General features: G+C 39.9%; 1 protein-coding gene and 1 long non-coding RNA gene across 3 annotated transcripts in view; both read right to left on the bottom strand.

Moving 5' to 3' along the window:
- Positions 1-252: 252 nt before the first annotated feature.
- LOC145451167 (4-galactosyl-N-acetylglucosaminide 3-alpha-L-fucosyltransferase 9-like) overlaps positions 253-21,570 on the bottom strand; it is a 100,775-nt gene continuing 79,457 nt past the window's right edge. The window contains exons 1-7 of one of the 2 annotated variants that reach the window (XM_080329665.1): positions 20,043-20,436; positions 17,064-19,971; positions 7,289-7,390; positions 7,150-7,223; positions 6,357-6,473; positions 4,860-5,372; positions 253-1,372 (exon numbers count right to left, since the gene is read on the bottom strand). In XM_080329665.1, coding sequence (XP_080185791.1) covers positions 1,129-1,372; positions 4,860-5,372; positions 6,357-6,473; positions 7,150-7,223; positions 7,289-7,390; positions 17,064-17,324 — 1,311 coding nt within the window. In that variant the 5' untranslated portion in view covers positions 17,325-19,971; positions 20,043-20,436 and the 3' untranslated portion in view covers positions 253-1,128. Of the gene's footprint in view, positions 1,373-4,859; positions 5,373-6,356; positions 6,474-7,149; positions 7,224-7,288; positions 7,391-17,063; positions 19,972-20,042; positions 20,437-21,570 lie in introns of those variants that run through there. The other variant, XM_080329666.1, reaches the window with a different exon arrangement.
- Positions 8,456-17,057, bottom strand: LOC145451184 (uncharacterized). Its single transcript, XR_013918711.1, has 2 exons — positions 16,765-17,057; positions 8,456-16,712 (listed from the first exon to the last, which is right to left on the bottom strand). It is a non-coding gene; the product is annotated as an uncharacterized LOC145451184 (long non-coding RNA).

Genomic DNA, 21,570 nt, shown 5'->3' with positions numbered 1-21,570 from the left:
CCAGTGGAAGCGGAGTTATTGCCGTCGAGATATTTGGATTCGAATAAAATAGTATTTACGGTGACCAATTCTTTGTATATTTATTATAGTTGTGCTCACCGTAAATACTATTTTATTCAAATCAAAATTTTTCGACGGCAATAACTCCGCTTCCACTGGTAGTGAATACTTTTATCGGCGATTGACTGACAAACGTCTGAGATCATTGTAAAAAGGCAGATTTTAGAACGACATATGACATCCGACTTAAAATCCCATAAAAAAATATCTTTATTTAAACTTGAAGACATTTCTCGTCAAAAGTTATCAGTATACTAAAGCGATCGAAAGAGATTCAACAGTGGAACCAGTGAAGAAAGTAGGACATACCATGAAACGCGCATTGTACCGTTGCACGCCATTGCAACAAAATTTGAAGTGTACGGTGTATGGTAATATGAATAGTAACGACGAAGGTAAAAACGACATACAGAAAAATATGAAGTCATAAAGAAATACTTTCTTCAGAAAAAATTGATAGGCATCCACTGCGAACCATTTCATGTCAGAATTTTACAGCAATCTTACACTGGTGGGATCGAGAAAGAAAATGCAACAGAAAACTAAAATAAACTTTGCATCGATAAAAATCATGGTGATTCACAGCGAGTTAGCTTACAATATCACAACATTCTGGTCATAAGTAATAAATAGACCCGTTTCCGTAGTACATCAAGGCCACGTCTTTGCCCCGGAGATGGGTTAGAGCAGGTGTGTGCAACCATTTCAGCAGCGGGCCAGATATAAATAACACATTAAGGCTGAGGTTCTTTCTAGTGATTGCAAGGCCCTCTATCTCATAAAGAATTGACAACGGGGATACTTATGCACTTATCAGTAAAATTCTATATAGGACTGCACAAAACACGAACAAGCGTCTTTAAGGAAATCGCACAAAGAGCGATCAAGAACCCACTGTTTCAGGTGCGAATGCCAACAGTTAGCGTGCTTCTCCCTCAAAGGGAATGTCTTAAAAGGTAGGCACTGAAAGCGAGGGATAACCTTTCCATTATTCTTACAAATCACCCTGTTCATCGGATATGTACAGAGCGTGGTACTGACTCGTCAATCGATTGAGATTTCACTGCGTCAAAAATAATTGATGCTGTCTAATATATCAAAGCATTCGTGGTTGTCGTCGTTGTATAGAAACTGTCCTACAGAGGGAACTGTTCTCTGTGCGATTCCATCAGAAAAAAGCGGCATAGACGATTGGTTGTACTTGGGGTTGAATCGATAATCGACATTGATGCCGTGCATGGCGCGGCAAATCGCGCAAAATCCGTCTGCCCGGCGATACATCGGCACAGTATCCGGGTCCATCGTGCGCCATCTGAAAGAGATATACCTATATCAGGGGTCACCAACCTTTTTGCAACCAAGAGCTACTTCTTGAAGCAACGGGATACCATTTACTTCTACCGTTTACCCGTTCCAGACTGAATTTCCGTCTTGATATTCATAGTACTGGGCAGGAATCACATTGCGGTAAAACTTCTAAGGGAGTCTTTTAAATCAAAACATCTCATTTCAACTAGCTAGCCACCAAGATTTTGTAAGAAATCACGAATTACTTCGCACCATGTTGGTATAAATTATACAACAACAGTCAGCTCAATTTTAAAATAAATAATGTCGCACTTTAGTCTGGACATCATGTTATCCGTTTCTATATCAGTCAGTGGGAAGTAGGGTTGCATTTATAACAAACGGTTGTTTAAAACACTCAAAATAGTCAGTTCAACAGCCACAGTACGTAGATATTTCGTCGAAGGAGCTATATTTTCAATTGTCCATGTCAATCCACTACGACGTCACAATTGAATATTTGTGATGTCACGGCTTTTAAAAAAACCAAAAAGCATTAAAAAAAATGTTTTAAACAAGGGCCTTTCTTAACACGTTTGTTTTAAATGCAACCCTAGTTGGAAGCCTAGAATTGCATGCTATCAACTAGTGCGCTGTACTCTGGTATGTAACTTGACACTGCGACTCTGAGTGAGTGTTCCAGATGTGCATTTGTGAGGCGTGTTTTGTGTTGGTTTTTGATGAAGTTCATGTCCGAAAAGGCTGATTCACAACTGTTAGTTGAACCAAACACTCTTGCAACTTTCATAGTTGCGGTGCACACACCATAGGGTGGAGTGAAAAAAAGAAAAATTTGAATTTCAAAAAATGCCTTTGATATTTGGCAGTGTTGGGATCAAGTCACTACCTTCGAGTCACGAGTCATTTCGAGTCATTGCAGATTTTGACTCGAGTCAAGTCAAGTCAATCGATTTTCGAAGGTGACTCGACTCCAGTCAAGTCACTCGATTTTTCGCAGTGACTCAAGTCAAGTCAAGTCACGAGTCAAGTCACAATTCAAGTCAAGTTTCCTTTTCGAAGTATGAGGCATGATTACGTCATTGCATTCTGCTAGCTCTCTGAAATACAGATAGAGTGGGCATTGATTCTGAACCAATGAACAAATATAGATTTAAATTTGCACGCAAGAAGCTGCTGTATCGCTCACATACACGTAGAAATGCTAAACTACGTAAGTAATTACATAGCCTGAGTTTATAGTTACCAGCCAAAATAGAGAATAGAGAAACGAGTTCATAAGATGCAATACATTACCCATTCACAAATTGATATGATACAATTCCAACCTGGGCCAATGGTTGAGGACTATATAAACTATATTCGAATTCAATTTCAATAAAAGAAGAGGTTTGGTTAAGGTAGGAACAGAGAACAGAAATATACATCTTGCTATTAAATTACTCTACTATAGCCTACAAGTTAGCGACAGCGTAAGCTTCGATCACTTCATTTGCGGTCAATTTATCTGTGAGAGAACCATGGCAAAATACAGTGATTTTATCGACATCGATCGCTTGATGACTTGAAATTGACTCGTGAATTTTGCTCCAAGTGACGAGTCAATCCACATTTCTGATACGTCGAGTCAAGACAAGTCAAGTCATTTTAGCAAAGTGACTCGAGTCAAGTCAAGTCATACGAAAAAGTCATTACTCGAGTCATCCCAACACTGATATGGGGTCCCAAATCTAAAATGAATAACTTCAATCATGATTTCAGGTTCTTGCGCCCTCTAGTGGCCAAGCTATTTCACCAAAAGAGACGAAAATAGCTAATTTTGCCATATCTTGATATCCGCTTATGGTAGAAAGCCAGTTTTGGGTTTAAAATCTGCGGAAGCAACATGTTTTTATCTCACTTCCATAGCACTTTGTCTTGAAAATGTACAGAAAAAAAGTTACAGGCAAATTGTTGATTTTTAGACCACCATTAAAATTGTTGGTTGGTTGTACCAAGTTTGCAATGCCAATTAGCATGTGACTGTTTTGTTACATTGCAGCTTCAACAACAAAATCTTGTTTGAAGGACTTATCAGTTGATTTTTATATCTATCTGGCATAATTTGGATAGTAGAGAGATTGATTGAACTTTCTTCATAGTTGTAAAGGAGCTACATGATCGTTGGATTTGGTGAAATGTATTTTCCATAAATGAGTTTCCTATTGCGCGAAAAGTCACTAAACCAGGAGTTCTCGGCCTGGGGGGCGCGGGAGGCTCTCAGGGGGGCGCGAGAAATTGACGAAGTCAGTATAAATTGTACGTGTCTGAACATGTGTTTCACATCCATTATGAGAAGACGATTAATGAATATGAAATTTGACTACAATTTGACAAAATTTTAACAAATTTTTACACGTCAAAAAAAATCGCCCGAATCAATAATCATCATTAATAATGTGCCCTAAATTTTCGAAAACGCCCTTTCCATCCAATCTACCGATGAATCTGATCACATGGATTGACAGTAATATGTGAAACTGCTAATATGAATGACGAAATTAATTAGTGAATATGACCGACCGATACGAATTAATTTTGTTATCCCAGTAACTGTTCATAACACGATCGCTCGCGATTTTGGTGCGTATAATAAGCTGATATGAAAACATACATTAGTCCAGAATTCACCAGTAATGGGCAAGTACAGTTTAATATGGATATTTGGCGTCCACTTAGTGTATTACGACTAGACCCAGGAATGCGGTCGTAGGCTGCTCAAGTAATAGAAATGCGGCCGTGAATAGCAAAAAGGTTAGCCATCCCTGTTCTAGCCCATAGTCGTTACATTAAATAGGAATAGGTCGTTATATAATGTTCCTAGATCTATTTGCGGCATATACACCGATGTACTGTACTCCAAAAATGCTTCGCGAACGTAAATCGGCAAACAATCGCCGCAATGCGAGCTACTCAACGTGAAGCCAGAAACCGAAAGAGACAATTACTGATTGGCTGAGTGATCTCGCGTCTGTAATCATCATTATTGTCTGCTTCAAACCTCATATTCACGAGTTGTAGTATGTTACTTGCGAATTTGTCTGGCCAGTGCGTACTGTATTTCGTTACTCACACGGCACATTGAGCGTGAATAACATTGATGCAACTCCAAATTCTCAGTGACATAAATTCTGATTTCCGTCAGACGGACTGGACGCGCAGTTACACTTTCGAATGATCGTAAATTTTCAACATCCCATTTAATAACTCTACTGCATGGTTTTATCTGCATGAGCGCAGGGCCGGTATTAAAACGTCACACAAATGGTTTCAAGCTGCACGTACACCAGTGGCATGCAGTAAAGTGCGTTTTAGTCAAGACTTCGCCACCTCGTAAAAAAAGTCAGCGCCTATGTTCTTACCCTCCTGTAAATTAGCAGATATTTAACAGAAAAGCGCACTTCTATAATAGGCCTATATCTATTAGGAATATCCCTTGTCCTACAATATCATACCTGAAGAATTTCAAATATTCTTCATCGTTTTGATCCAAATATTCAAGATAGTTTATTAGATGTCCCGCGGTCTCAAATTCTTCGGCGTAGATGAACGAGCCCGCAGGAGCGATCGCTTCGTAGTCCTCTTTCATAGCTCCCCAAACTACCGGCACCATGTTGCGATACAACCCTTGCACGAAAAACTTTTCCGTGATGTAACAGCGACAGTGATATGAGTTTTCGTAAGAAAAGAAGAACTTGTAACGGGGAGCAATATCCAGCAGCTCTTCATTTGTGATCTTGTTTGAGAAGCAATTTCCAAATGTGTCAATTCTCAGTCCTTTCGATTTCAGCTGGTTGATTAGCGCCAGTCGTATCCGCGCCCCGGCAGTAACAGAGCAGTCTGATATGACGGCGATGGCCAGCTTGGATTTCGTTTGCATGATTCTTTCGTATATTGTATCGTTATTTGCCATTAGTAGACCGAGAGATCTCCCTCCACCATAGGGTGACGCAAAGTCAGAGTCAATACTAAAAGAACAGTGGAATCGTCAGAAAAGGACATGGTGAATCACGAAGCTTAAAATCCGTGGCATCCGAATTCAAAATCTAAATTTATCACAATGTATCGAATTAGTGGTCATTTTGCAATCATGAGGTTTTTGCCGAATGTCGATCTTGGGCACATGGCGCAATTCGTGTCCACTAAGCCGGTCCATGAATAACATTATATTTTTAATTTGACTGGCTACCCAAAAACCAATTGCATAAAAACACTGAACACATCAAATTTGGCTCAATTCTAACCTGTACAAGCTTGTTATGAGAGAAAAAAAATTTTATCAGAGAAAATCAAAAGTAGAATATTTATATTTTTTAAAATTTCACAGGCTGCCCCATGAAACGGTTAGGTTGTGACCGGTGTAGAAATTTGGCTCAATTCTTCAAAGCGAAGTTATTGCAGTAGAAAATTGTACATTTAAAAAGAAAAATTCCAGGAACAGTGGTTAATTCAATAATATAATTAATTTCTTCAAATCCAAAATTTTCTACTCCAGTGACTTTGATTCTACGGGTTGGAACTGCACCAAACTTGCTATGCATCGTACCTACTAATTTCATGGGATTGTCTGTAAAATTTGAAGTAAAAATTTAATTTCATAAATACACATTTTCTCCTTTTATGGCAATGCTTTTACTGGTTTGAACTGAGCCAAATTTGGTGTTCAGTGTTGTTTTTTTTTTGGTTGCCTAGCAATTTTACCAATTAGGCTATACAGAAAAAAATTGAAAAGAAGTTATGTGAATCACTAAAGAGTCGTGGACTATGAAATCCTGAAACCACGGGACTTGTCTATAACCCCTGACATTAGCTTGAGAATGTTAGCAGACAGTGCCGAGTGTCAGGGTCTACCTATCCTCGGTTGTGCAAATCAAATTATCGGGTCAATCTAACCTGAAATGCCAATGTATAGACAGAATATAAGGTATATATTATATATATATAAGTCCTACCGATAACTCATCGTCGCATTCATTCCAAACGCATCTGATGTTTCAAATGTGTAACCATACATCTTCACGGTTGCTGATGCCTCCATCACCCAAAAGATATGCAAATGGTTTGGATCCCTAAAATATATTGCAATCACCTCTAAAATCTAAATGTCAACGAAGACTAAAAAATCTGAATCTTTCCAGCAGTCTAGACTCTCCAGCAGAGGTTCCCATCCTGATCCTGGGGTATATAGTGCCACTTCTTAGGGGTAAGCAATCCTAAGCCGAACACTAAAAGCCACTCCGAAGGTATTTCTCATCCTAAGACATTATGAAAAATGAACATGAAGGCAGCTGTAATCTCTTGAGAAGGTACCCATCACATCACACTCTGCACTCAACACGCACAAACATTGTGAAATCTCGAGCTCGGAGGTCTCGGCAAAAACAGTGATGTATCATCATTGTGTTAAACGATACCAGTAAACGCAGAAAAATATGTAATTTATGTATTTAGAAGTGTTCCATTAGTTCTTTAAGAACTGTACCTTCAGTGTACCGAGAACTCATGACAAGACCTGAAGTATCTCTGAGTTATTAAATCTATATTAATATGGTCAAATGATATTAATATGCATGCTCAGAATTCAGAATATCTGGTTTAATTACCCACGATGGGCAACATACATTGTGGGTAGGTACAGATAGTCACCACATTAGCAGAAAGAGTAAATAATGTAAAAAGGTTTGAGAACCTCTACTGGAGTTCTGGACCATGGGCTGGAGTGGAGAATCAGTCAGTTAGCCTCACCTCCACTTTGGCATATCATCTTCTTTGATGGAATCAAAATGGTATAAGAATGCCCCGGTTCTGTTATTTCTCATCTAAATACGGCACGAGATTAATATATAGCAACCGCGATTTTTGAGCTGGAGATCCAATTGCATACCAGCGACCTGTCGTACGTAATCTCACAATTTCCGCAGCTTGCTCGATCAGGTCTCGACAACACACCTCTTCCCCAGGCAGGTGGCGCCCAAAATATGATGATCTGAAACGTTAACAGCTGGGTGCACCGTGTACATTGGCTTTTCCTTCTACGGATTAATATTGCTGACAGGGATAAATTGAGGGTGCGTCGACACCACAGTTGCAAACATGTCACAAGGTTCCAAGTCACAAGTCACTTTCACTTTTAGGTCATCAGAAGCATTGTTCACGATTTTACTCACGAATTATCCAAACTTCTGATTAATTCTGCACGTGGATTACCTGTCATGTCAGGTTTTAAGGGCAGAGGTCATAAAGACAACTTTTCTGGAGAATGCTTGCAATATCATGCATTCATGCATTCATGCATAGGCTACCAGTATGTACACTTGGACAGATGTTTATGTATAATAGTAGGCTATATCAGGGCTCTTCAACCGGGTGTTTCGTGCACCCCATGGTGTACCAAAATTTTAAAAGGGTATACCACCCAGATCGGGTGTACTGGGGTGTAACAGATCTGCATTAAAGTGGTGTATTGACTAGCTATCCCAATAAATAGGCCAGTTTGTGCTTCAGAACATGTTGACAGGTGTGCAATATCGTATAATAATCATATCAGCTGTAGGGAGGTGGTATGTTACATTCCTTTTGTGATGTCATAAATACATGATTCTCCTCATCATTTCACCTTTGGTAATGCACTTATTGGTCCTCTGTTGGGGGGGAGCAGGATGAAGTTGAGATGTGTGGACATGTGAGCTTGCGATATCTGTCTGTAGTGATTCTAGAGGACACCGCCGCGAGTGCTCAGGCATTTTGAAATTGTACTTGCTGCGAGATGCCTATGAATAGCGCAGTCTACATAATTGCAGGGGCGTAGCCAATGAGACTCAGGGAGCGAGATCAAGTTTGAGAACCACTGTGTTAGATGGTCCTGTAAGCTCGAACCCTGCTTAAATTCAGCATTTCCAATACGTTGCGACCTTGCTCATCCTTATTTCAACAGGCCAGAGGTGGCTAATCTGCAAACGCATACGGTTGCAAGAAGTTAAATAGCTGGTTCGTGGTACAGAACTTGAATATAGCTTTCAATACAACATCCATTGTAGCAGTAAATTTATTAAACTCGAAGACTTTTCGGGTGCCTCTTTTCAAGAGTTATCGGCACACTGAAGGGATTTAAACAGATTTAAAAGCAAAACCAAAAAGGCACAGTATGACGCAACAATCAAAATCACAGACCATGAAATTCGCATTGTATCAATGGCAACAATAACAAACTACGAAGTATACGGACATACGGTACTATAGTAGCAGCACAATTTGTAAATAAACAATTACACACACGGAACAACAAGCACTAATGAGAAATTTGTAGGTTAGGCCTATAGAGGAAATCTTTCTGTCTGCATAAAATAGGTTTGCTCAACTGAATAATAGTAGACTCCAACACTTTTAAATGAAACACAGACCTACCACGCGCAATGACTGTGAACATATTGTCATCATAGTGCTGTGCACAGGCAAGGTTTTCGCTCAGATGCTGACCGATTGACGAAGCATATGCTTGGTAATCATCATAGCAGTCTGTTTTTCCAGCCAATTTGCACTGACGTGCGAGCTCCGTGCGATCATTTGCGCATGTTTTTGACCGAATCAATTTTGGGATATGCTGCTTAATACACTCAAACAATCTCAAACAAGAAGACGCGTAAGACAATAAATAGGCTACATTTGAAAATTTTATTCACGCTTAATGCGATTCAGGGTGGCTTGAATTTTTCATATTTACTACATAATACTTCCTTGTACAATTGAACACTATATTCATATCGAAATGATCCCGAATATTTTCGGCTGATACTCGTGAGGGGTAATCGTCAGCAACTAGTGGTGTCATCTGAGCGCCATCGTACAAATGCGAATCACAGAGGAATATGATGGACGCAGAGTTGTAATGACTCGCGATTTTCTGATGACTCGACTCGAGTCATTTTCTCAAAATACAGAAATGACTCGACTCGAGTCAATCGGTGTATTGACTCGACTTGGACTAGAGTCATCGGGCATGACTCGAACCAAGTCATATGACTCGAGACTCAGACGACCGAGATCGACATTTGATAATGACTTCGAAGAATAGTAAAGTAACCACCATATTGGGACTTCGTCTATTGGTACTGGTAGGCCTACTTGGAAAAAGCGACCGGAAACTGTTAAAAGTGAGGAAAATTGGTATAATATAAACGTGAACCATTCGATAGGCCTATCATCAAACAGAGTTATAAAAGTGGGTTTAACAAGACTTCAATTGGAAATTTAGCAGTCAACACAATGACTTGGACTCGAGTCATAATACCATGACTCGGACTCGAACCTCTGCTCAATGACTTGGACTCAGTGATGAATTGAAAATGACTCGACTTGACTCGAGTCAAAACCATAAAAGTGAGATTGACTTGTGACTCGGAGCCTTGTGACTTGGTTACAACCCTGGATGAACCCCATAAAGTAATACCAAGTCAGAAATGGCTATCCGGACCACATATTAAAATGCTCCATCTCTAGGGTATTGAAAAAATCGGATACAGCTCCAATATATGGCCCAGAAAAATGCCCGGCATTTTTACACCTACCTTGGCTAGGTAATGTGTCCAGCCGATTTGAAAAGCTTATTAAATCGGTTGTTCAGCGTTGCTATTACAGCGTTAACACGCATGTAGTGTACACGACGAAACCCTTGTTACTCAACTCTCGAAAAGATGTACTTCCTGCCTTTGATGCAAGTAATGTTGTTTACCAATACAAGTGCCACTGTGATAGTAGGTATGTAGGACGTACATCTCAAAGATTGTTTGAGCGTATTAAGCAGCATATCCCAAAATTGATTCGGTCAAAAACATGCGCAAATGATCGCACGGAGCTCGCACGTCAGTGCAAATTGGCTGGAAAAACAGACTGCTATGATGATTACCAAGCATCTGCTTCGTCAATCGGTCAGCATCTGAGCGAAAACCTTGCCTGTGCACAGCACTATGATGACAATATGTTCACAGTCATTGCGCGTAGTAGGTCTGTGTTTCATTTAAAAGTGTTGGAGTCTACTATTATTCAGTTGAGCAAACCTATTTTATGCAGACAGAAAGATTTCCTCTATAACCTACAAATTTCTCATTAGTGCGTGTTGTTCCGTGCGTGTAATTGTTTATTTACAAATTGTGCTGCTACTATAGTACCGTATGTCCATATACTTCGTAGTTTGTTATTGTTGCCATTGATACAATGCGAATTTCATGGTCTGTGATTTTGATTGTTGTGTCATACTGTGCCTTTTTGGTTTTGCTTTTAAATCTGTTTAAATCCCTTCAGTGTGCCGATAACTCTTGAAAAGAGGCACCCGAAAAGTCTTCGAGTTTAATAAATATACTGCTACAATGGATATTGTATTGAAAGCAAGTCAGAATCGTGTGCGTCTCGCGAATGAAGGTTCATCTGATACGTTTGGGCAATTCCAATATATAGCCTATTTCGACTATTCCCACGATCTTGATGGGAGGTCTAAAATAATAAAAGGCAACAAAGTGATTAATAAAAAGCGGAAGATGGGTCAGTACATTTCAGGTGCTCCATGCCATATTCCCACCTTCTCGAAACGTCATGAAAATTGGCATGCTTACAGCAGGGTTGTAATGACTCGAGTCATGACTCGACTCGAGTCACGATTTTTTTGTGACTCGACTTGACTCGAGTCATTTTCTTGAAATGGGAAAATGACTCGACTCGACTCGAGTCAATATTTAGATTGACTCGACTTGTACTCGAGTCATTACGCATGACTCGACTCAAGTCATTGACTCGGCTCATTTTATATGACTTGAAGGTGAAGAATTTTGCGAACCACAATGGTTAGATCAACGCATGTGACGAATTCGGTCGACATCGCTATTTGTCACCACTGCTTTCGTTGCACTCGTCTGATATCAGATATGCCGCCGTAAAACCAAAAGACAATGGTACATAGTAGCAAAGAGCAATGCATTGTACAAAATCATCCAGTGATGAAGAGGTAATAGATTCTCCGCCATCAAAGTACTCAAGAATTTTCAATTATACAAGCAAACAATCGAAGCAAAGTCCAATTAGAGCCAATGAAATGACTCAGATGGTCAAGTAGCCTACTTGGAAGAGACTGATAAGATCATATGTAGATCTGAAGGCGATGATTCTTTGCATTTTTTGGCGACTAGAATGGATGAGTATCTAATGCTCTTCAGTGTGGTTTAAAATTCCTGCATCTAATGCACCAGTGGAACGTGTATCCAGTGGATGTGGATTATTCTAAGGCCACGCCGCCTCAACATATATGAGAATCTCCTCTCCACTTTAGTATTTTTCAAGTGTAACTCATTGATTTTATCTGCTGTCTATCAAAACACACAATACCCTCCGTCCATTTGACGCTTTGTTAGGTATGTGCATTGTGCACGTGAGTAATAATGAATGGCTAATGTTGTGTGATGTTTGTACAATAGGGCCGATCAAAAATAACTTCTTTTTTTATTATATTGGGTGGCTACTTGATAAAATTGTTACTTTGCATAAAAAGAAAACTGAATCTGGCTTGATTTCAAAAAGTGGAATCAATGATATGAGAGGAGAAAATTTTGGATTTGGAAATACATGGAGTATTTTTAGTGAGAAATGATTTCATACAATATAATTACATAATAGTTGTAAGTTGACTATTTTTTCATATCCAAAATATTCCACTCTAATAACTTCGCTTCTTCCAGTTGGAATGGAGCCAAATTTGATATGAATCATATTTTTACACAATCCAGCAATATCATGAGATAGCCGGTAAAATCCGAAAGTCTCTATTTGTAATTAATCCAAAATATTTTCTCTTAGCATTGCTTTTTACTGGTTGGAATTGAGCCAAATTTAAGTTCTTTTAGATCATCTAACAATTTTAAGAAGTAGCCTCCTTTTTGAGATTATGTCCTCATTTTTGAGAATTTTTTTGGTAAATGTAGGGCAAATTCGACTAAGATAACAGTAAATCAGCACTAAAGTAACGCTCTGGCGACTATTTCGGGAGCTGAGCAGGAAAGTTGACCTTTTTCTGGTGAACCACCTGATATAATGTGAAAGCAAAACTGTACCTCTACATAAACGTTTATCTGTTGATTCTTTACCAGCTTGTATCTAGCTAGACGTGCTTCGTAAGTTCTCTATCAGATAGTATGTAGACGTGAATTCGTTAATTCTCTATAAGCTATTTGTGAGCGGTCGTCGATGTGCTCGTAATAAAAACTGAATGCTTGTATTTGTGATATATCAGACTGACAAGACAGATATTTGATTTAAAGTTCTAAGATTAGTAAAGTTATCGTATTGGCGGCCTGTCTCGTCTATCTATAGCATCGGTAAATGAGGCCAGGAACTGTATGTTATCTGCCTAAATAAACATGTGCCAAGACTATGATAGGGACAAAATAAGCATGTTTGGCAAGCAAGGAATTCGATATCACCCAAGCAGGATTGAAAACATATGTTGAACATGACTTCAATAGTGTGACTTGGACTCGACTCGAGTCAAAACACTATGACTCGGACTTGACCCTTAAAACGGTGACTTGGACTCGGACTCGAGTCGGTGATGAATTGAAAATGACTCGACTCGACTCGAGTCAAAACCACAAAAGTCAGATTGACTCGTGACTCGGAACCATGTGACTTGGTTACAACCCTGGCTTACAGAGCTTTGTTTTCTGATTTCAGAAATCCAAATTTCATCAAAAAAGGTCGACTAGAACCGAAGGTATGACCGTCCAAAAATTGCCATTTTTGTTATCGCTCAAGCGGAAAAAATGGCAGAAATATATACATGTAACTTGAATTTGCCATAATTCGATCAAATTAAGGCTGTTGAAGGCGAAACTTTCACACTTGGTCATTTACAGCACACTTAATGCATCTTCACCTTCTTTGACACCTGGGGCTGCCTAGTTTGACCTTTGAACCCATGCTTTTATTTACAACTTTTGAAGGCACTCATGCATGACGTCAGTTTTAATTGCAGATATCTCATGGCTAACAGGTGATATCATCAAGTGTAAGATATTATTGGAAAGCTCTTGGAAAGCACTTTCAAAATCAACAATAGAATTAGTGGATATTTCATCGTCACATTAACAAAAATTTTTTGTAGACAAGTGTTGAAAAAATTGTGAATTTCGAAATATCCAATATCCAGTAATTTTATTGTTGAATTTGATAGTCCTTGTCAAGAGCTTTCCAATGACACTATACACTTGATGACACCACCTCTTAGCCAAAATATATTCGCAATTAAAAATGACGTCACGCGTGAGCGATTTTCGAAGACATGAACAGAATCATGGGGTTGAAGGTCAGACTATGCAACCCCAGGTGTCGAAGAAGATGACAAAGTATCAAGTATGATGTAAATGAACAAGTGTGAAAGTGTCACCCTCAACGACCCTAATTTGACCAAAATATAGCAAATTTAAATTGCATGTGTAAATTTCTGAAGTTTTTTCCGTTTGAGCGAGCACAAAAACAGCAATTTTTGAACGTCCACATCTTCGGCTGTACTTGACCGATTCTTATAAAATTTGTTTTTCTGATATCAGAAAGAAAAGATTTCCAGGCTTACCAATTTTCATGAAAATCTGAGATTGTGGGGGCACATTTTAAATTTTTCTGGAGCACCTGACATAATCTTACCCAGATGCATCATAATTAATTTTGTGCCAAAATTTTTTGAAGGCACAATGTCCATCAGCTCTACCGGTTAATCTGATCACTTGGGCTGAGAATGGATACCGTAAATGAATATTCGACGATAATATACGAAACAACCAAATATTATTGACAAAATTAATTTTCCGGGGGGAGAAATTTTCGCGCACTGCGCAGCGAGAGAAGGAATCCAGATATATTTGCATTGCATTGCATTATTAATCGCGATTTTGGTGCATAGCCTATATAGCCTAGTATCTATGCGCGAGGATTCTGCTTCTATAATATTAGAAACTTTTACAGGCGAGGTATATAGGCCTAACCGTGGGGTAGTATGTGGCTACAGCTGAGGTTTTGCACACACTGTAGCCACCCTCCGACGGTAATAGGGTTACTAAGTGTCGTTGGATATTAAGAATCCATAGTTACTCAGGTTTCCTTCTTAGTTGCTTCTGTTTGGGCGCGGCCAACAGGGGTTTGTAGGAAAAACCGGAGCGCCCGGCAAAAAACCCTGCCCTGTTGGTTCCAGAAAGCTGGTACAAGCATGCTTAGAAGGGGGCGTTGGTGACCGCAAGTCACCACCACCATACTTGTGCCTGAAATACTAGGCTCGGATACGGCTCTTAGATCCCGGTGATTGGAGCAATGGCGTTGCAATGTAGAAAGGGCTATCTCCTGTGCGGACAATTTCTCGAGAGTCAAAGTTACAGTAGACACTTCTTTAATACAACCAAATGCGTCCAGATGGGCCATGACGGCTCACCGTCGGAATGCGACGCTATGCTATACAAGGCCTAGGGCCTATATGTAATCGAAATACGGCCGTGAATAGCAAAGAGGTTGAACACCCTAAATTGCGCATAGCCTACTATACGGAATCAGTGTAATATGTGGTCAGGGGTCTACGAGCTTCGAGTAAGGTTAAAAGCGTGTACCACGACGAAAAAGGTTGAAAAGCACTGGGCTATATCGTGAGTCGGTGTATATGTCGGAAAAACATCAAGTAGAAAAATATACTTCGTCCTATTCCTAATCCTCTGATTAAAAACTGTTTACTGCGGCAACCTACTTCATTGGATTCGAAGTTTCAGGGATAGCACTCGTGCGAAATCTTATAGGTCTACTTAACAGCAGGGTTGTAATGACTCGAGTCATGCCTCGACTCGAGTCAGACTCGAGTCACGATTTTTTTGTGACTCGACTTGACTCGAGTCATTTTCTTGAAATGGGAAAATGACTCGACTCGAGTCAATATTTGGATTGACTCGACTTGTACTCGAGTCATTACGAATGACTCGACCCAAGTCATTGACTCGGCTTATTTTATATGACTTGAAGATGAAGAAATTTGCGAATCGTAATGGCTAGATCAACGCATATGACGAATTCTGCCGACATCGCTATTTGTCGCCACTGCTTTCGTTGCACTCGCCTGATATCAGATATGCCGCCGTAAAAACAACAGACAATGGTACAGTAGCAATGCATTGTACAAAATCATCCTGTGATGAAGAGGTAGTAGATCCTCCGCAATCAAAGTACTAAAGACTTTTCAATTATACAAACAATCGAAGCAAAGTTCAATTAGAGCTAATGAAATGACTCAGATGGTCAAGTACTTGGATGAGATTGATAAGCTCATGTGTAGATTTGAAGGCGATGATTCTTTGCATTTTTAGGCGACTAGAAAAAATGAGTATCAAATGCTCTTCAATGTGGTTCAAAAATGCTTGTCAATTCTTGTGTCTAGTGCACCAGTGGAACGTGAATTCAGTAGATGTGGATTTATTCCAAGGCCATGCCGCTATAACATATACGAGGATCTCCTTTCCACTTTAGTATTTTTGAAGTGTAACTCAATGATTTGATTTGCTGTCTGTGAAAACACACAATACCCTCCGTCCATTTGACGTTTTGTTAGGTATGTGCATTGTGCACGTGAGTAATAATGAATGGCTAATGTTGTGTGATGTTTGTACAATAGGGCTGTTCAAAAATAACTTCTTTTTTACTTTACTGGGTGGCTACTTTATAAAATTGTTATGTTGCATAAAAAGAACACTGAATCTGGCTTAATTTTAAAAGTTGAATCAATGATATGAGTGGAGAAAATTCTATTTTTGAAAATAAATGTAGGCCTAGTGTTTTCAGTGAGAAATTCTTTCATATAATATAATTACATATTAGTAGTAAGCCGAGTATTTTTTTATATACAAAATATTCTACTCTAATAAATTCGCTTTTTCTAGTTGGAATTGAATCAATTTTGCTATGAATCATATTTTTACACAATATAACAATATCATGAGGTTGCCGGTAAAATTCGAAAATCTCTATTATTTGTATTTAATCCAAAATTTTCTCTCATAGTAGTAACGCTCCGGCGGCTATTTCGGGAGCTGAGCAGGAAAGCTGACCTTTTTTTTAGTCGACCACTTCATAATGTGAAAGAAAAACTGTGCATTACAAAAACATGCATCTGTTGATTCTCTATCAGCTGGTATCTAGACGTGACTTCGTTGGTTCTATATCAGATAGTATGTAGACGTGAATTCGTTGATTCTCCATAAGCTATAAGCTAATTCGGGATTGAAAACATGAGTTGAACATGACTTCAATGCAGTGACTTGGACTCGAGTCATAACACTATGACTCGGACTTGACCCTTTAAACGGTGACTTGGACTCGACTCGGTGATGAATTGAAAATGACTCGACTTGACTCGAGTCAATACCACAAAAGTAAGATTGACTCGTGACTCGGAACCATGTGACTTGGTTACAACCCTGCTTAACAGTGACTGTAAGCGCCAGGATTAATAGTTTTAATCCTCCAGATAGCCAACTTTATCATCACCGCCCTAAGAGCATTAGGTTTATACTTTTTATGCCAATATCCGGGCCCTGTTTACGAGTACTTTTAGCCATGTTTCCGGATAGGCTTATAGAACTTCAACCACTAACCTTTTTTTCCGTCGCAGATTTGAGTCGTTTTTCCAGCTCTTTCTGTATTTTCGCATCATCAGCGAACCGGTGGTACTTCCAGTTTGGATGGTCTCGTGGTCGCTGATTGTAAAACAGAGCAAGCTTGGACTCTCTTATTGGTATAATTCGGTAAGCCAAGTTTTTGACCGTCGAATGAAGTTTGAAGTTGATCGATATTCCAATTACGAATATGATAAGCACAACAGGTATTAAGTAATGCTTCAAAGAAGTCCTGCTCATATTAAGTAAAGTAACCTAAAAATCAATCTGCACAGTTTGAAAGCGTAGCGACGTTATATTATGAAGTTTAGTCAGCATGGTAATGATACATATCAAACCAACCCGAAGAATATGGATTTCTTCAAAAAAAAATCAATTATAATTTCAAAGTTCAGCCTACTGGCTTCCCTAAGAGAGTGAGTGAGAGTGAAAGACTTTTTTTTGTCATTTGGTTACATAAATACAGAGTCTCAGTACCGAATATTAATTTTAATGATTCGAGTCGAGGAGTAAAGACGATTTTTTCGAGTGCTGAAATAGTATGCTTCTCGCCACTGAAAGTGAATTTATCAACGAGAAATGTATATAGTTTCAAAACTAATTTTCACTGTTGAAGCGATGGAAACCTTGATTGGCGGTATCGAAGCATACGAAACATATAGTACAAATCTACAAAGGTTACTGAACGTAGCACATTTCCGGAGTCATGCCTATCCCACAACCACAACATTATCACGAAGTGAAATCCGTATGGTCGAAAAAATACCACAAGTTTAATCTATGAGATGGACAAGAGGCATTATATTTTTTGCGGTGGCATAAACGGTAGGGGAGAGTGGGTAGGTATGGGCCACCAAATCTTACAAAGCTATAACTTGGCCAAACTTGGTCTAATATTCCTAAATTTCGGTATGGACGATCATTAGTTATATGGCTAACTATTACTGGTAGAATTAAGCTAAAATACCCATGTATTTGGAAGTGACATCAAATTTCGTAACAATACATCATTTTTGTAAATAAAAAATAGGCCTCGAGGTATGGGCCGGGGGGTGGTGAGGTATGGGCCGCTGTCTGTATTGAATCAATAAATGCCATTCATATCCTACAAACCGCAACTCTTGTCACAGTTACCGACAGTTTGTATATACTGATATAAAGCTGAGCTGAAAGTAGACAATTCATATATTTCAATTCCCGTATTGATCGTAAGCCATAACGCGTAACGAAACAAGATAACTAAAAATATGTAACATGAAAATCACTATCAAATCATGCTTCTTTTGCCTCAACTACCCCATCAAATCCAAATGTCACAGCTCTATCTCTTATTTAAGTGGGAGTGACAAACCATGATACATATTTGAGCATATGATGACATACTGTGCTAACAAACGTTTCTCCTCTTCATGAAAGATAGTATTGGAAAACGATTTTGAAATCCTTTTCATGTGAGACTCATCCCCTGTTTTTCCATATACCTATTTAATGTAGCTCTACCAATTTTGTACTGACGGCATGGTTATCTTTTTGATACCTCCCATGCTTTAACGTTTCATATTGCCAAGCTTAGATCTGATTCTGAAAACTGGCCTTTTTATTGGTTTCATGATTTACTTTCAGGTGATTGTATATGGGAGGGATTAAACCAACACCTTCTGTATTCTAGAGATAAATATATATTGATTTCAGGTATATGTTATGCTGTCCCATACCCCAGCCTATTGAGGTATGGGCCGGCCCATACCCTAACCTGCTAAAAGGCCCATACCTCAAACTCTCCATCTTGGGGATTCTTACCATAATTTAAAGATCCGAGAGATTGACAAAGCAATAAAACTATACTCTATAGATAGCATATTTCTATAGCTTTCACACCATAAATAAGTCTAATCCAAACATGCACATATGTGGACTCAAACCCAAATTCCCTATTTTCAAATAAATTTACTTTAGACCTCAAAAATTATACATCTTTAGCTGAGTCAAAAACTCTGCTGGCCTCACGGCTGTGAGTAACATGGGTGAGTCTGGAGCCTTTTTCTAACAATCACACAGCTTGACAAGCATATGTGATGTCACAGTCACCGGATATGGCAGTGGCCCACACCTCAACAGTGGCCCATACCTACCCACTCTCCCCTACATATTTGAACTTTGACGTATATACATTCTGTTCATGACCCAGAGTGGAATTGGTGGCAAACGTCACGCGCAACTTTTCATTCAATTCTTTAATTATTCTATGGAAGAACCCTTCTGTCACGCGCAACTTATTGACGAAAACAACCACTGATTCCAGTCTGGTTCATGACATCATGAGTGATACTCGACTTGAAGCATATTATGTGATTCAGAATCGAATCACTCAGGTACTCGATTTTGCCCAGCACATACCCCTGATGAGTGTCAGCCAAAAATATTCGGGTTCATTTCAATATGAATATACTGTACTACCGTATTCAATTGTATATTGAAGTTCTGTACCTCCAAGAAGCTCTTTAAATACGAAGTGAAAAATAAACCAATTTACCAATGTAGAACGGCTATTAGAAGTTTAGAACCAGGCTGTAAGCGAGTGGATTAAAACTGTTTTCGAAAAAAACGAGGTATACCGTGTAACAAAGTTGGGTCACCTCCAGACTATTTCGAAATGCACTAACCCAACATATTGGTAAACAAAAATTCCTATGTCGCCTGCCTACCAGATCGCGGGTTCGATTCCCGGCCGGGTCTGACTACAACAAGGACTCGAAAACTGGTATCCGCAGCTATCTTGCTATAGGCGCTCAGCATCCACGGATAGCATGGAGAAAAAACGGGTGTGCAGACTAGGTGACGCCTGACGGCGACCTTACGGTCGCATCGCATCTTTGCGTCAAAGCATCTAGAAATCGCCAAGTTTATGTATCAGTTTCACTGCGGTCGTTGCCCCGAATATTTCAATGACTTCTTTACCTCTGAATCAAAAGCGCACAAGTACAACACACGCGCGTCCACGTTGTCCAAATATCATATGATCGACTGAAAAGATCATCGCTCCATCAAATATGCCGGACCTGATGTGTGGAACAGTATCCCGCCGGCCATCCGACAGTCGACGAGCATGTCCACATTCAAGTCGAAATACAAGCAATTACGGCCCCGTGGATATACTCAGCTATCGCAGCTATCGCAGCTCCCGCAGCTATCGCAGCTATCACTTGTGGATATACTCAGCTATCACAGCTATCGCAGCTATCACCAAAAATCGCAGACATACAGGTCATTTAAAGGTCACGTATCGTCTAGGGCGCAGCTATCAGCGCTGGAGCTTGTCTGGGTTGAAATAGTGCGCAGCTATCAGATCCGGAGCACGTCTGAGTTGAAATAGTGCGCAGCTATCAGATCCGGAGCAAGTCTGAGTGGAAATAGTGCGCAGCTATCAGATTCGGAGCTTGTCTGGGTTGAAATAGTGCGCAGCTATCAGATCCGGAGCACGTCTGAGTTGAAATAGTGCGCAGCTATCAGATCCGGAGCACGTCCAGGTTGAAATAGTGCGCAGCTATCACATCCGGATCAAGTCTGAGTGGAAATAGTGCGCAGCTATCACATCCGGAGCAAGTCTGAGTGGAAATAGTGCGCAGCTATCAGCTCCGGAGTACGTCCGGGTTGAAATAGTGCGCAGCTATCACTATCACTACTGTGGATATACTCAGCTATCACATCTATCACCAAAAATCGCAGACATACAGCTTATATAAAGGTCACGTATCGTTTAGGGCGCAGCTATCACATCCGGAGCCACTCTGAGTGGAAATAGTGCGCAGCTATCAGCTCCGGAGTACGTCCGGGTTGAAATAGTGCGCAGCTATCACTACTGTGGATATACTCAGCTATCACATCTATCACGAAAAATCGCAGACATACAGGCAATTTAAAGGTCACGTATCGTTTAGGGCGCAGCTATCAGCGCTGGAGCTTGTCTGGGTTGAAATAGTGCGCAGCTATCAGATCCGGAGCAAGTCTGAGTGGAAATAGTGCGCAGCTATCACATCCGGAGCAAGTCTGAGTGGAAATAGTGCGCAGCTATCAGCTCCGGAGTACGTCCGGGTTGAAATAGTGCGCAGATATCACTATCACTACTGTGGATATACTCAGCTATCACATCTATCACCAAAAATCGCAGACATACAGGTTATTTAAAGGTCACGTATCGTTTAGGGCGCAGCTATCAGCGCTGGAGCTTGTCTGGGTTGAAATAGTGCGCAGCTATCAGCTCCGGAGCACGTCCGGGTTGAAATAGTGCGCAGCTATCACTACTGTGGATACTGGATATACTCAGCTATCACATCTATCACGAAAATCGCAGACATACAGGTAAGTTTAAGGTCACGTATCGTTTAGGGCAGAGGTCTCAAACACGCGGCCCGCGGGCCGCATGCGGCCCGCCAGAACATTTTGTGCGGCCCGCGACGACATTTTGAATTTTTAGTAATTTGACAAT

Source organism: Botryllus schlosseri, chromosome 11, assembly GCF_051294905.1.
Source record: "Botryllus schlosseri isolate E-star chromosome 11, Bs_hap1, whole genome shotgun sequence".
Classification (NCBI taxonomy): Eukaryota; Metazoa; Chordata; class Ascidiacea; order Stolidobranchia; family Styelidae; genus Botryllus; species Botryllus schlosseri.
The sequence above is the reverse complement of the archived record's forward strand: the minus strand, read 5'-3'. Positions and strand labels throughout refer to the sequence as shown.